This window comes from Gymnoscopelus microlampas (genome assembly GCF_963454915.1).
Source record: "Gymnoscopelus microlampas genome assembly, chromosome: 8".
In the NCBI taxonomy this organism is placed as follows: Eukaryota; Metazoa; Chordata; class Actinopteri; order Myctophiformes; family Myctophidae; genus Gymnoscopelus; species Gymnoscopelus microlampas.
Window position 1 is genome coordinate 12,831,011 of NC_139945.1, and position 16,063 is coordinate 12,847,073.

General features: G+C 44.3%; 2 protein-coding genes across 2 annotated transcripts in view; one reads left to right on the forward strand and one right to left on the reverse strand.

Annotated features, from left to right (window-relative positions):
• LOC311049831 (galectin-4-like) overlaps positions 1–16,063 on the forward strand; it is a 459,606-nt gene that overhangs the window by 61,359 nt on the left and 382,184 nt on the right. The window lies entirely within an intron of this gene.
• Positions 1–16,063, reverse strand: part of axl (AXL receptor tyrosine kinase) — a 57,059-nt gene that overhangs the window by 38,242 nt on the left and 2,754 nt on the right. The window contains exons 2-4 of the mRNA XM_084065116.1: positions 6,186–6,396; positions 4,971–5,071; positions 3,548–3,730 (exon numbers count right to left, since the gene is read on the reverse strand). Of these exons, the coding sequence (XP_083921242.1) occupies positions 3,548–3,730; positions 4,971–5,071; positions 6,186–6,396 (495 nt within the window). The remainder of the gene's footprint in view (positions 1–3,547; positions 3,731–4,970; positions 5,072–6,185; positions 6,397–16,063) is intronic.

The following is a 16,063-nucleotide window of genomic DNA, read 5'->3' on the forward strand; positions in this document are numbered from 1 at the left end:
CGCCTCGCGCTGCGACGTGTTGTGAGCTTGTAGATCGTCTATTTTCGGCAAAGAGGTTTGGTGAAGAGGGGAAAAGAGCAGACCAAGTACATAGCCAAAGGTCAAGTAAAGTTGACCAGGTACTGAGAGTTTTTTTTAATTGTCTGAAAAGACCCTGATGACAGTGCTGTCAAACAAGTCTATGAAGCTATCTATGAAATCTATGAAAAGGTTTAATCTGCAACACAATTTTATACAATATGCTTCATCTCTCTCTCGGCTAAGGGGTCCTTGACCTGTAAAACGTTGAAGACCCCTGCTTTACTGGTTCCAGTTGCACACTGACTTAAACCGTTGTATTGGCTGTGGTTCTGAGGGGCCTCTGAGAGGGAGCAGAACCTTCTGACACACGCTGACATTCACAAGTGAATGAGTCCTCTCTCAAGATATGGTGACTCACAGGGCCACTCACACACACACACACACACACACACACACACACACACACACACACACACACACACACACACACACACACACACACACACACACACACACACACACACAGAAACATGTGACATTCAAATCTATTATCTAACATCCCAACACTACCAGTCCCGCCACACACATACAGTCCCCCCCCCTGCCACACACACACTCACACACACACACACACACACACACACACACACACACACAGCGTGTTGTGCGGCGCGGTGCCGTGCTGAGGAGAGCATGCCTCCATTGTGTGGAGTGGTGGCCTGAAAAAGAACAGAGGGTACCGAGCCCTGGAAGAGCATGCCATCGCAAAAAGGACATACGCACGCACACACACACACAACAAAAGCCTTGAGCGTTCATTCAACATGGAGAGTGTAACAAACTGACTCTCACGGGTGCTTTTTGCTCTGGGGAGGTTCGAGGCAGGAATGATGAGGTCTTGTTGTCTGACCGGCGACTGCTGCGTGCCGTGAATGAATGAACCGGGGCTCATTGCGTCCACATCACGCGATTGTGCCACTCTCCGTTTGTGTCGGCCCTTCCTTCCTCTTTCTGTTTTTTTTTTTACACCATCGGAGGAGCGGAAGGCCGACATCCGATGATGACCTATGGTGTCCTATAGTGACCTATAGTGACCTATAGATGAGATCATGTCGCCTGCAAGTATGAACCAACCTGGTCGCACTCCATGTAAATCTTCAGTCTTAAAGTTATCCATTTATATCCTCAGCATTCATTTTTAATGTGTTCCTTGTTAACTTTAGCTATGTCCTTATTTCCAAGAGTCATGTCTAACTCTGAGAGTGTACAAAACATTTGTATATACTATACTAATTGACACTGAGGAATTTTACTGAGGGTTAACTTCAGAGGTGGAAGATGAGTACTCATCTCTTACTTTTTTTAAAGTATCAATACCATAATGTAGAAATACTCTGTTTACAAGTAAAAGTCGTTGCATTTAAAGTGAATCACACACACACACACACACACACACACACACACACACACACACACACACACACACACACACACACACACACACACACACACACACACACACACACACACACACACACACACACACACACACACACACACACCGGCCCTTCACGTTGTGTGTGTGTGTGACAGGCTTAATTGTTGGAAGACAGCCAAGAATTCAGGTCAAACGTATACTCTTTGATGTCAAAGAAGCCACAAAGTGCTTGCCATGTCTTGCTGCATCACATGGTAGAGACACAAGGAGGAAATAAACAAGATGAAATTCAGATACTGGTACCTGTCATGAGTCATGACAGAGGTTGTCTGTCTTCTTGGATGTGCGTGTAAAGAAGACTGGTTTGTGGAAGACTGATATATCGCGTGTGAATCTGTGCACGACAGGTGTCAAACTATCTGGGTTTAGAGCTACGTGTGACCGCATACGTGTTGTGCATCCATGCTCACAGGATAAATCAGTCTTCCCTACTTCTCTGGGGATTAACATTTTTAACATATTTTAGCTTTTTCTAGTTGGCTGGCAATGCCCTTCTTTCACCCCTGCATTTTATTATATTCTTAGTTTAATAGAAAACAATGTAAAAAGTACATACATAGACTGTCTGTTTGACTGCAAACTGAAATGCTGCTGCTATTGCCTGGTGCTGCTACTTGTGTTTTGTATAGGTGTCTTGGTTGTACATTATGTGGTTGTTTTTATGTTTTTTTAGAGGACCACAATGGAAATAAGTCTTAGATCTTTATTGTGGGTTTTATCCTCGGTGATATTGTGTGTGTGTTATTGTCATGCTGATGTGCAATGTTGTGCAATCGACAGATCAGACTTATGTTTATCAAAGGGTCAGCCTCTTCCCTGGAAGCTGCTGAAACGGCTACAATTGTAAAATATGTTTTCCTTTTTGTAGCCATAAATGTCCCTGAGCTTTGGCCACATCTGACCCTAAAAAGCATGTACGTGCACATGTGTGTGTGTGTGTGTGTGTGTGTGTGTGTGTGTGTGTGTGTGTGTGTGTGTGTGTGTGTGTGTGTGTGTGTGTGTGTGTGTGTGTGTGTGTGTGTGTGTGTGTGTGTGTGCATGTGTGGTGGGCTGGTGTGCAGCTGTCCATTCCAGAGTAGTGAGTGAGTGTGTGTTGTTGAACCAGAACCAGACAACCTGCTGTAGTGAGTCAGACCCGGACCCTTTATTATTATTGTTATTAGCCAACCACTCTATCTCTTCTTCCTTCCTTCCCTAATTCCATTCCTCTTTCTGACTCAGCCTGCCCCTCCTCAAGGTAAAATAAGTGGGCTTCAGTCTGTGTGTGTGTGTGTGTGTGTGTGTGTGTGTGTGTGTGTGTGTGTGTGTGTGTGTGTGTGTGTGTGTGTGTGTATGTGTGCTCGCGCGCACGTATGTTTGTTTGTTTGTTTTCTTGCGTGCATGCATGTGTGTGCGTTTCCGTGTGCGTGTGCATGTGCGTGTGTGTGCGATCGTGTGTGTGTTTTTTTTTCAGTCTGTGAATCAGTAGACGATGGTGACGAAGTGATGACACAAATGAATGAGCAGACAAAATTGGAATTGGAAAACAAGCTGATGAATGAGCTTTGGGGACCCCCTGGGGAGCAATGATTACTATCACAACACAGAGCTTTTTCACAAGTCTTTAACAATACATGTTTTGTTTTAACCAAAAGATATCACTTACAGCCCCTTTGAGACTGAGGAGTTTACTGTGTATATGAAGGATGTGAAACAGTTGTGTTATGCGACAGTGTGTGTACTGTGTATATCGTCTCTGTCAGGTGGAAACCTCATATGTCCAAAACTGCTACTTTTCAGGGTTTCAAAAATAGCAAAAGTAGCAGATCTACAAGCTGAAAACGTGTCACTTCGCCCTGCGTTTCAAGCTTGTGGATCTGCTACTTTTGATGCTTTTTGAGTGACGCTGTAGTATGATCAAGTAGGGCGTTGATTTACGAAAAAAACACACAAAGTTAGAATATGGAGATAAGAGGTTTCTGCCCTCACGACAACAATATGAGTAATGTCAAACAGAGTGCTATGTGACAGTGTGTGAAAGCTGTTTACCGGTGAGGTTGAGGGTGGAGGGTGACAGGGCCACTGGGTCCGCCAGAGCGTTGAGCGGGGCCCCGTCCTGGAGCCAGATGACCCGGACCGGATCCGGGGGCCCGTGGGCCACACAGTGCAGGCCGAGGGACACGTTGGCCACCACAGACATGTGCTGGGGCTCCACCGAGAAATGAGGCAGACCTGAGGGGACGAGAAACACAGACAGTTCAACACCAGCGGTTCTCAGAACTGTTTCATGTCAAGGAGGGACCCCCAAATTGATACTTATACAAAGCCTATGGCAGTGGTTCTCAAACTTTTTCATGTCAATGATATGTATTTGGCCGCGGACCCCCATCTCAACATATTTTGTCCCAGGGACCCCCAGAAGCACAGATTTGAGTTACAAATCTACAAAGCTCATAGCGCGGCACTCGGTGCCGCTCAATGAGCTTGTATATCTGCTATCTTTGAATAGCCAAAGCATGAAAGGTTAAAGTGGTTAAAATGATTGTGATTTTAACACATTTTCCTGGGGACCCCCTGGAACCCCCCAAGGACCCCTGGTGGTCCTTGGGGGGGTTCCAGGGGGTCCAATGGCCTATAGGACCCCACATTTGAAAAGAGTTATACTTTCATTGTTATACAGTCCATTCTCAGTGGATCACCTTCTAGCTGGTCACATTATAGTGAAATTATAACCTGTTTTGAGCATGTCATAGGCCCAAAAACAAATCCAAAATACTTAAAGAAGCTCATAACGTGTGAGCTTGTACTGTAGATCAGCTATTTCTGAAATAGTGCTTAAGTGGTTAAGCGGTTCCACATTTTGCCCGCCCCTGGAACCCCCTGCAGTACCCACACTTTGAGAAGCACTGGTCAACACAGGACTGGAGCAGACTTCTGTAAATGGAGTGTGTATGTTTATGTTCATGATTGCCTCCGTAGGGGGTGTCATACTACACCCCTTAGAGTGGGTTGCTTTCGGTTCTGGTCCTGGGGGTCTACAGTGCAGCTGGTTCTCATTCTAACAGTGATGTAGATGTAGATGAGGTGAGGGGTGGTATACATCACTGCTACAACACAACATCACCCATACTGGAGTGTTGGGGGTCAATGTCGATATTAGGGAGTAAATGAGTAAATATGTAAATCAAAACGAAGGATATGCATAATGTTTGCCTCCATATATGTTGTTAGTTCATCAATATCTGTACTGGCATGTATACATGCCAAGTAGACAGGTCCATTTGGTTACATTTGGTTACACATGACTCATGTCCTTACTTATATTTGTTCCAGCTTAAATAATGAACAAGTGTGCGTGTGCGTGTGCGTGTGCGTGTGTGTGTGTGTGTGTGTGTGTGTGTGTGTGTGTGTGTGTGTGTGTGTGTGTGTGTGTGTGTGTGTGTGTGTGTGTGTGGATGATCACACTGCTCACCCTCCAGCTGGATGTTGCCTGTATCAGACAGCGTCTGGTGTTCTTCTGACAGAACAGCACAGCGATAGGAGCCCATGTCCGGAAGCTGCACCTTCTCTATCCTGTATGGACAACAAACCAGACAGACAGACAGACAGACAGACCGACAGACAGATTATAATCCGGTCAGACAGACACACACACACACACACACACACACAGACATCACAGGACATTTGGGATGCACTCCACGGATATCAAACATTTTTCAATTTGTAACTCTTGAGAGTGGGTTACCACTTGTTTTACCATTTACCACTCTCACAGTTAGACATGAGTAAGGGAGTTGGGGCGGCCATAGCTGAGTGGTTAGTGATCCCGCCTAGGGAACCAGAGGCCCTGGTTGCCGCAGGTACGATTCCCGGCCAGGACAGCATATGTGTCGATGAAATGAAATTTGTCCCTGAGCAAGACTCTTAACCCCTAATTGCTCACAGGTTCTCATTGGAAACAAGACCGCAAGGACTTTCATGAACGACCTGTTAAAAGGAATTATCCTATCCTTATCCTTAGGGAAATACTAGGGTTGTCCGATATTGGCTTTTTTACCGATAACCGATATACCGATATTGTCCAACTCTTAATTACCGATACCGATATCAACCGATACCGATATATGCGGGGATTATTGTGATTAGGGTAAGCTCAAATTTCATATCACACACACCATATACAGTAAGAACTCCTGTAACTTATTTATAAAGCAAAAAAAAAAAAAGAAACATTTTTTTTTTCAAAAACCGATACCGATATTTTCCCGATATCAATTTTTATGCTAATATCGGCCGATAATATGGGGAGGCCGATAATATCGGACATCCCTAGGAAATACGGAACAAATGGATGCTGAGGATTGTTTGTGTGTATGTTCATCAATACACTGCTCACCCTCCAGCTAGAGCAGAGACAGACGCACGCACGCACGCACGCACGCACGCACGCACGCACGCACGCACGCACGCACGCACGCACGCACGCACGCACGCACGCACGCACGCACGCACACACACACACACACACACACACACACACACACACACACACACACACACACACACACACACACACACACACACACACACACACACACACACACACACACACACACACACACACACACACACACAGACTTCATAGACTTGACGCTTGAACATCTGGACTCAAACTGCAGCCAACCTGAGCGTGCTGATGATCATCCAGCTGTCTCCGTCCACGGGGAACTGGACCTGGTTGGTGTCTGCGTAGTCCAGAGCCTGTCCGTCCCGCAGCCACAGCACGTCGGGGGGGTCCTCCTCCTCGCCCCCGTGGCCCTTCAGGCTGCACAGCAACGTCACAGGCTTACCCAGAGAGGAGATCACCGTAGTGGGGCTCCGCACGAACTCCAGCTCTGTGGATCAATGAGGAGAGAGATGGAGGATAAATGTTAGTGAATTTGGAGTGAGTTTTACATTGCCGACATACAAGAGGCTTCACGTTGTTTGTGTGCCATTTATTGATGTAGTTCAGTGATTCTCAACATATTTCATTTCAAAATGACCCCCAGTTTTATTTGCATTATTCCACACACACCCATTTGATACTGTGAGAGCCATTTTATATTATTTGATTGCAAATTCATGTAGGCCTGTGTTTTTTTTCAGTTTGGAGTGGAGCAACATATCTATTTTTATGAGAATTATTGGCTCTGAGGACTTGTTTTGTGCGACAAGATAATAATAATGATAATTCTGGATGTGATTAAAATAAAAAAAAGAATGTAATCTAATAGTCCAATATATTAATTAAGTTAACTCTGAGAGTGTACAAATGGAACCAAATGGACCCTTATGTTCCAAAATTTTGTACACTCTCAGAGTTACAGACCCTTAAGTGTCCATTTGGTTCCTAACTATCAGTCATTTAGCTGGAGACCCCCTGGAAGCCACTTAAAACCCACTGGGGGTCATCAGACCCCATGGTGAGGACCAAACTAGGACCATCAGTCACATGATGCTAAAACTGTTTTTTCTGCCTGACAGAAAGAAACAACAAGGTTCACATTTTCCATGACTAATCTTTAAGAAAAATAGTCTGGTCCACCTGATGTTTAGTTCTGTTTATTTCATGGTTTCCTGGTGAATAGCCAATCACTTATCATACTCGGTAATGTGCTGAGTCAACCAAAGTGTCATTGACCCCAATTATTTATTTATTATTTTCAAATGGAGCTTTTTTTTTAACCCATTGAGACCTGAAGCCGATTCTACATGTCTCCTAAATCTCAACAGTATTCTGAAAAACGTATGTTTCTATATCAGTGGTGCTCAATCTTTTTCATGTCAAGGACCCCCAAAATGATATGTATTTGGCCGCGGACCCCCATCAAAATATTTTGTTCCAGAGACCCCCAGAAGCAAAGATTTGAGTTAAAAATGTTCGCTTTAAAAATATATATATTCAGAAGATTTGCACACATTTTCACGATTTTTCAAAAATAGCAGATTTACAAGCTCGTAGCGCGGCACTCGGTGCCGCACTATGAGCTTGTATATCTGCTATTTTTGAATAGCCCAAAGTGTAAAATAATGCTTTTTAGCTCAAATCAAAAAATGACACAGTTCCAGGCCTTAACTCTGCACATAGGCTATACGGTATTTGGTGAAATTATGTCATTATTCTTTATGCTTTATGTTTTCGGCCCCCAAAAAACCTTGGGCTGGCACTGAGTGTAGTACTCAACTCAACTCAACTCAACATTTATTTATAGAGCACATTTAACATGACCAGGTCAACCAAAGTGCTGTACAGGTTAAAACAAAACAAAAGCAATGAAATATAAACTAACAAACATTAGCGTATAATGGCAATGAAGTAGAAACAAAAACAAAACATTAGCATCGGTAAAGGAAAAACATAGGGTGCTGCCCAGGCTCAGCTGTCACTAAAGGCCAGGGAGGAGTAGTGCCATGGTCACCTGACTGATGCTGTGGTCAATCATACAGCACTGGCAGCGACAAAGCAACGGGCTGCACGTCATTTTCAATGGAAGCAGCAACATGAAGATACAAACTGACACCTGAAGCCTCAGTCGTGCTCAGTAAATGGCCGAGCTACAAGCTCACAACGCGACGCGCTGTGAGCTTGTAGATCTGCTATTTACGGCATGCAACATCAGCAAGTATAAATCAGGCTTAACACTTGACGCGTTGTGTGACACGTGGCGTGACCAGCTGCAGAGCTGAAGTTGAGCTGCCGTAGACTTTTTCTCAGCGTTCCAATGAATGACGCAGTGAGGCATCAGTCACTCATGTTTTTGTTTTTCGCCATTTCCACTCCCTATAGCAGGAAGAACAACTCATTCTTGCTGTTATCAAGTTCCCTGTGCTGTTTAACCCTACACTTTTCATTTATGCAGTGTGGTTTCAGCAACACTTACAACAGCAACTTGGCAGCAATGTAGCTGGTCACACTTGGTCATTTTAAGAAAAGAGGGTTTGAGTGGTTAATGTCTTAATGATTAAAGGACCACTTCACCCATTTTCAACTTGTCTTCATGTAAGTGGTCCGCACTAATGCTTGCCTATCTTTGCTAACTTTGCAGGGAGATTAAGCGCTGTAGTTTTCTATTAGCTTGGAATCACCATCGATGACGTCACTGGACGGCAGACTTCTGGATAGACTAATAAGTCTAGAAGCACTGCTTCATCTCTTTCTCAGCTAAGGGGTCCTTGGCCTGAAAAACGTTGAAGACCCCTGGCCTGCACTATATCATGTTGAATTGCCTTGTTATTGAAATGTGCCATACAAATAAACTTGCCTTGCCTGTGTTGAAAAGTGCTTTGAAGTGCTTCATAAATGCTTTATAAACGGCCCAAATATCCTATAAGTAAACAGGGAAGCAGCTGTTGTGAACTTTCCACTAGTTTCACTTCATCATCTTGTGGTGGTAAACACACTGTGCTCATAAAAGCAGCCATGCACGGGGTTTACACTGATATGATGATAAGGACAGGTTACTCTGGGTTCATGCACACTGATCAGCCTACACAGCATTACTTTAACGGTTAAAGTAATGCTGTGTAGGCTGATCAGTATGTTAAAGTTTAACCCATTCAATCCGGGAACGCATCTGTGTCATGTTAGATTTTAGCTAACCATTATTTTATATTTTTGGCTATTCAAAAACAGCAGATCTACAAGTTCATAGCGCGTCACTTTGTGAATTCTTTTGCAAATCTTTGAATATCTGGGGGGGTCCCTGGAACAAAATATTTTCAGATGGACGTCCACGGCCAAATACATATAATTTTGGGGGTCCTTGACATGAAAAAGTTTGAGCACCACTGATATATAGCAACATTAAAAAAAACGATTTGCACACATTTTCACAATTGTTCTAAAATAGCAGATCTACAATCCCACAGTGAGCTTGTATATCAGCTATTTTTGAATAGCCCAAAGAAATAAAAAAAAATGACACAGATGCGTCTTAATGGGTTAAAGGAGCATGCCAACCTTTTTGACATGTGGATCCTTTACCATATAACTATAACTATGAAGATATTCGATTTAAAATGTGTTCTAACTCAAGTGGAAGGCAGAGCCATACAAATGATAAGACATTTTAAAGTTCTCAGTTCTGGGTTACCAAAACTCAGGGTTAGTCCCACCCCCTGAGCAGGGCCCACATTAGGTTCTGAGAACCTTATCTCAAACCGAGGAGCCGTAGCGTATTATGGAAACACATCCAGAACCTGTGAACTAAACTATCCTTGCTGTCGGGCAGAAACCCCTTATCTCCAAATGTTAACTTTTTCATTTTTTTCGAAAATCAACGCCCATCATACTACAGTGTCACACAAAAGCATCAAAAGTAGCAGATCCACAAGCTCCCCGTATCAAATAAACGTTTCCTGACTGATGTTCCCCCCGTGTCCTACCCCTGACTGATGTCCCCCCCCCGCATCCTGACCCTGACTGATAGGACGTTTGTAGAGGAGGTCCGAGCTGATAGCGGGACAATGGCCCCTTGTTGCACAGAGACGCCTCGTCTGATTGGTCGACATGGGTGAGAACACGGGGGGAGGAGCCCAACGCAAACACCAAACAAGCCTTTCTAGTCCCCGATGTCTCTCAATCAGACAGCAGTGATGATCGGCCCTGCACAGTAATATCCTCAGTGGTCATTTGATCCATTTGGTCCTTATTTCCCCTGAGTCATATCCTTATTTCCCCCGAGTCATATCCTTATTTCCCTGAGTCCCTAAAACCAAAAATAAAGGTGGGGATGCACCACATATCTCACATTATGTGGAACCCAGGAAGCTAGGAAGCTGCCCGTCTGCTGCCACTCTTATTTATTTTAAAACACAACTAAAGACCTTTCTGTTTGCCGCTGCCTTTGATTGAGTTACTTTTCTTTTTTAATTTTTCTTTCTCTTCTGCACTGTATCTGTTTTTTTTTTGGTTTATTTTTTTACTTCTTTTGTTTTATGCATCCTAATGCCATTGTATAATTGTGTTTCCTTTGCTTGATGTCCTGTGTAAAGCACATCGAATTGCCTTGTTGTTGAAATGTGCAATACAAATAACAACTCCCTTGCCTTGGCTTGAGTCATGTCTAACTCTGAGAGTGTATACGAATGTAACCAAACGGACCGTCACGGCTCCATTTGGTTACATTCGTACGCTCTCAGAGTTAAATTAACGCTGAGAGTTTCACAGTGTAGCCGCTCGGTCTGCACATCTGCTCAATGTCCAGGACAGGAGGTTGGCTGCGTGGGATTACAAAATATGACAAGTATAAATGTCTCCTTCTTAATCTTTTCAGTGGTTTACGGCATCGAAGGGGAATGAAAGGCATTTCTTTGCTTGGCAAGGCCCAGGGATGTACATACGTCCACTGTCCAAAGAGGGAACAACACGTGCAAGGCAGCAGGACAAGACAGCATTCTGGGTGGGGGGGGGGGGGGGGGGTGTACTGTACAGAGCACGCACAACACAGCTACAGTATATCAGTATACTGTATATTAGGGATATTTTCAACCACTCCATGCCTGGGATTTCTTTGAGAAGCATGTCAAAGAGCTGATCATTAATAGGTTTTCCCACACTAAACCCCCACCCATTTGCTTACAGGCTAAATGGATCCAAACACCAAGGGTTCCCAAACCTTTCAGGCCGCGACCCCCCAAAATAATCATATTTGAAAAGGGGATCGGAACCCCCCAAAATAATCATATTTGAACTGGGACCCCCCCACCCTGACAAGCACTTGGAATTGTAGGCATTACATTTAGTTTGACTCTGTTCCACAGATAAATATTGTGAAAATAGCCAGACTACAAACTCACGGCTATTTTCACAATGTTTGCCTCTTTCTAATGTAATGTTTGACAATTTGACAATTTGGTATCAAAAAGGTCTTAAAAGTCACTTTAGAAATGTGCAGATACACATACTGTATGTTGGTTTGTTTACTGTTGAGTGAGAAAGCAATGTTGCACATTAAAGCTAATCATCTGGGGACCCCCCCAGGTTTGGGAACCACTGCCATAGACGATGCCATAGCCACAACACTACACTACGAACACTGCCCTCTCCCTCCCACGGAGAAGAGGAACTCCAATGTGAAAATGCATTTTATAGATTACAGCTTAGCGGTCAACACCATTAGTCCCCGCCAGACTGGACACCAGCTCAGGACTCAACCCCAGCCTGTAAAGCAGGACTTTCTGTCACAACAGGGGGTGAGGATGGGGGGCTGCAACACCTCTGGCCCAAGTGACCCTCAACACAGTTAGTCCCGCAGGGCTGCTTTCTGAGTCCCCTACTCTCTGTACACCCATGACTGTGTGGACACGCCCAGCTCCGACATACAGTAGTGGTCAGATTTGCTGATGCTACAGTACACCACGTGGCAAGTGGCTACGTAGCCACAAGGCCACTGACAGTATAGGCTACCGCCAATAGCTGCTTCCCTCGGACAGTTAGGCTTATGCGGAAGAAAAGCAGGGAAACTCAAAGGAGCACATCAGCAATTTTTAACCTTGTCTTTGTATAATTGGTTCAAGCTCATAGAAACTACAGCCTCTCTCTTCCTGGAAATTTAGCACACAGAGTATAAGCCATTATTCTCGCATCAATAAAAAAATGCAAAATAATAATAATAATAATAATAATAATAATAATAAATATTTGAAATCTTGTTTGGAATTAACCAAACCTGCCTACTGATGATGTCATTGGTAGACAGGGTTCTGAACTCCTTTGAGACACAGACCGAGGACCAATTATATGAAGATAATGTTGAAAATCGGTGAAGTAAAGTGCTCCTTTAACAAACACTGGAAAAGCTACATGTACACTCCTGCTATATGTACACACACAGATATACATTCACTGACAGATAAAGGAATGTGTGTGGACTTGGAGTTAGTATGAGCAGCATAGAGGCTCTTTCACTGAGACACGGCTCTAAAGACGTTCTCAAGCTTGTCAGCCATGCCCTCCGAGCCTGTTTCATGGCCAACCTTTGACCTGTGACCCCTTTGCCTGTGACCCCAGAGGGTTCATGTCACCCTAACTCTGTGTGTGTCATATATAAACACATACTTCATTCAGCTTCACTCGGTCGCTCACTGCGATCGCGCCTGATTTATATGTAGTGGCGCGCCAGTGTCGCACGTGGAAAATATAGCAGATCTACGAGCTCACAACGTGTGGCGTTGCAATGCGCTGTGAGCTCACAACGTGTGGCGTTGCAATGCGCTGTGAGCTCATCTGCTATTTATGTGCGCGACAGAGGCGCGTAAATATGTGTAAATCAGGCGTGACACTGTTGCCAATGTCTGCTTACTATACGCAACTTTGGGCTTGTTTTTCTGTAGTCGCATGTAAATATTGATATCTGTGGGTTGTGTTTCTTAAAGTGTAGTTGTTTATTTGGGCTTGTTTGAAAAAAAACAATTCAAAATGTGTCACTTAAAAAAAAAAAAAAAATCTTTTGAAAATAGCCGATCTACAAGCTCACAGCGAGTCGCATCGAGCTTGTAGATCGACTTCCCCATTACAGCAACCCGGAAGTCCAGTTCTCAGTGGTTTTAACGATCCGACAAAACAACGGTGAAAACGTTGGAGGTGCACGCCGTCTCAAGCTTGAGCCATGGGAGGCACCACCGAGCGAGCTAAAGCGAACAAGTCACCGTGCTGAGTGTTGCGAAGTCCGCTTTGGGTCGACTTAGCGCCGTCAGAGTTATGTCACGATAGTAAATCCTATGTTCCCCGAAAGTCATACTCACTTTTTTGCCCCCCCCCCCCCCCCCTTCAAGGCACATGTTGACAAAATGTTCCCCAAAAAACTAAATATGACTTTAAGGAGTGAAACAGCGTTGGTTTAACACATGCTGTTGGTTTAACACATGCTGTACCTCCAACTGTACATACTTTCCCCAGTTTTTCACTTTCTCTTTTCTCTCTTGATTTTATCATGTTACAGTTTTGACACTTGCTTTGGCATTGTAAACGTATGTTTTATCATGCCAATAAAGCTCCTTTGAATTGAATTGAATTGATCCTGGTAGCGTGTACTACACGCCGTGTAGCATGATCAAATGGGCAGGGATAGACGTGCAAATGCACAGGCGGCCAGACACACTCATGCACGTGTACTCTCTTGCACACACACACACACACACACACACACACACACACACACACACACACATCTTGCTCTGGGAGCGTGCAATAAAGCAAGAGGCCCGAATCTGACTCTTTGCTCCAGCGCCTCTCTCTCTCTGTGTTCCTGGCTGTTTAAAAAAACGTGTTCCCTTCTTTCCACTGCCTTTAAGCTCGGCTGATTTCTTTGAGAAGAAAAGAAAAGAAAGAAAGGAAACAGAAAGAAATACCAGACATTCTGTCTCTTTCATAGTTACACATTCACTATTCAGAACTCTTATAAGAATGCTAGCGTTGCTAGATAGAACAGGCAGAGAGAGCGAGTGTGTGTGTGTGTGTGTGTGTGTGTGTGTGTGTGTGTGTGTGTGTGTGTGTGTGTGTGTGTGTGTGTGTGTGTGTGTGTGTGTGTGTGTGTGTGTGTGTGTGTGTGTGTGTGTGTGTGTGTGTGTGTGTGTGTGTGTGTGTGCGTGCGTGCCGCTCCAGAGCAGTTATGCCCTCAACTCTTTTGTTCACTATTTCCCCCCTAAGGTCTCACTTCTTCTCTCTCTCTCTCTCTCTCTCTCCCCCCCCCATTCTCTCTCTCTCTCTCTCTCTCTCTCTCTCTCTCTCTCTCTCTCTCTCTCTCTCTCTCTCTCTCTCTCTCTCTCTCTCTCTCTCTCTCTCTCTCTCTCTCTCTCTCTCTCTCTCTCTCTCTCTCTCTCTCTCTCTCTCTTTCCCCTCTCCCCTCATTCCCAGATCAGTCTTTCTCAGCAGCCACAGTCCTCAGATGTTAAATGTCAGTGGAAGAGAAGAGACACACACACAGACGCACAGCCTCCCCGAAACATCCAAACACAGGCCCTGCATTTAGCTCCCACACTCACGACTTTATCTTTTCTGCCTTTTAAAGGCGCATAACTCAGGTCACACCCCCCCCCCCCCCCCACCCCCTCTCCATTCACCCTCCTTTTCATGCCATTCTTGGGATTCATCGCTAGACATTTTGCCACCTCCCCTCTCCTCCCGACCCCCCCCCTACCCCCCTCTACTCTGTGTGCCCCCTTTACCCCATCCATCATGCTGCCGTTCTGGTCTGAATCACAGCTCTGACTCGCGCTCGAAAACATTCTCTGTGAGTGTGTGTGTGTGTGTGTGTGTGTGTGTGTGTGTGTGTGTGTGTGTGTGTGTGTGGCGTGCGTGCGTGCGTGCGTGCGTGTGTGTGTGAAAATTGTCAGAAAACAGCTAGAATAGCAGATCTACAAGTTCAAAACAACGCGTTATGAAACGGCACACTGTGAGCTTGTAGATTGGCTATTGCTGCCATTCGTCGTACGACAAAGTATAGTGTTAAAGGTGCTATACACCTTTGTCAAATATAGGACTATAGAACCAGTAGAGACTACAAGCTAAGCTGAAGAACCAGTATGAGAATCTCTAAAGAACCATGCAGGAGCTGAACAGGTTCTTTATAGTGTTTCTATATCAGAAACCTCTTATCTCCATATTCTAACTTTTTGAGTTTTTTTTGTTCATAAATCAACGCTCTACTCTACTGTATACTTGATCATACTACACTGTAGAACAATGGCCACACATTAGCTAACAGAAACTGCAGATGTACATTTTGGCTTTGACATGGTAATCATTACCATAACCACACACATTACCTCACACATTACCAGGTGTTTAATTGAATTGTTCTACTTTCAAATGGTTTATTGGGGCTCCTTACAAATTGCATTGTTTGTTTTAAATGTCAATAATAATAATAAGTAGCTAATCTTCTTCATAATATTCTTTTTTAAAGTGATATACTGTAGTTATAGCAGTGACTGAGACAACAGACTGAAAAACAATGATGTATAACTGAATGCGCATGAGCGTGCGTGTCTGCGTGCCCACATCAAGTCACTTTTTGACCAATTTTGGGGCCCAGACCCCAAAATGAGTTTGACAAGCCTGTACATCGTCACACAAAAGCATCAAAAGTAGCAGATCTACAAGCTTGAAAGCTTGTTTTGAGCTTGAAGATCTGCTACTTTTGCTCATTTTGAAACCTTAATCCCGAAAAGTAACAGTTTTGGACATTTGAGGTTATCCACCCGACAGAGACGATAGTCAACCATCCCCAAAGAAGCAGTTAGAAGGTAGCCTGGCATTGATAACGTGGATTCACTCTCACGTTCCTCCCCGCTATCAGTCTGGACTTCAGCCCAGACTGATAGAAAGAGAGAAATCAGAAAATGATCGGGCCAATCAGTGACTGCGTTTCAACTGCTGTCCATACAACAGTGAAAAGCATCAAAATCATTTTCTGATTTCTCTTAATCGCTCCCTATGGGCCGAAGGCCAGACTGATAGCGGGGAGGAAAGTGAGAGTGAATCTACGTTATCAGTCTGGCCAATGCCAGGCTACTTAG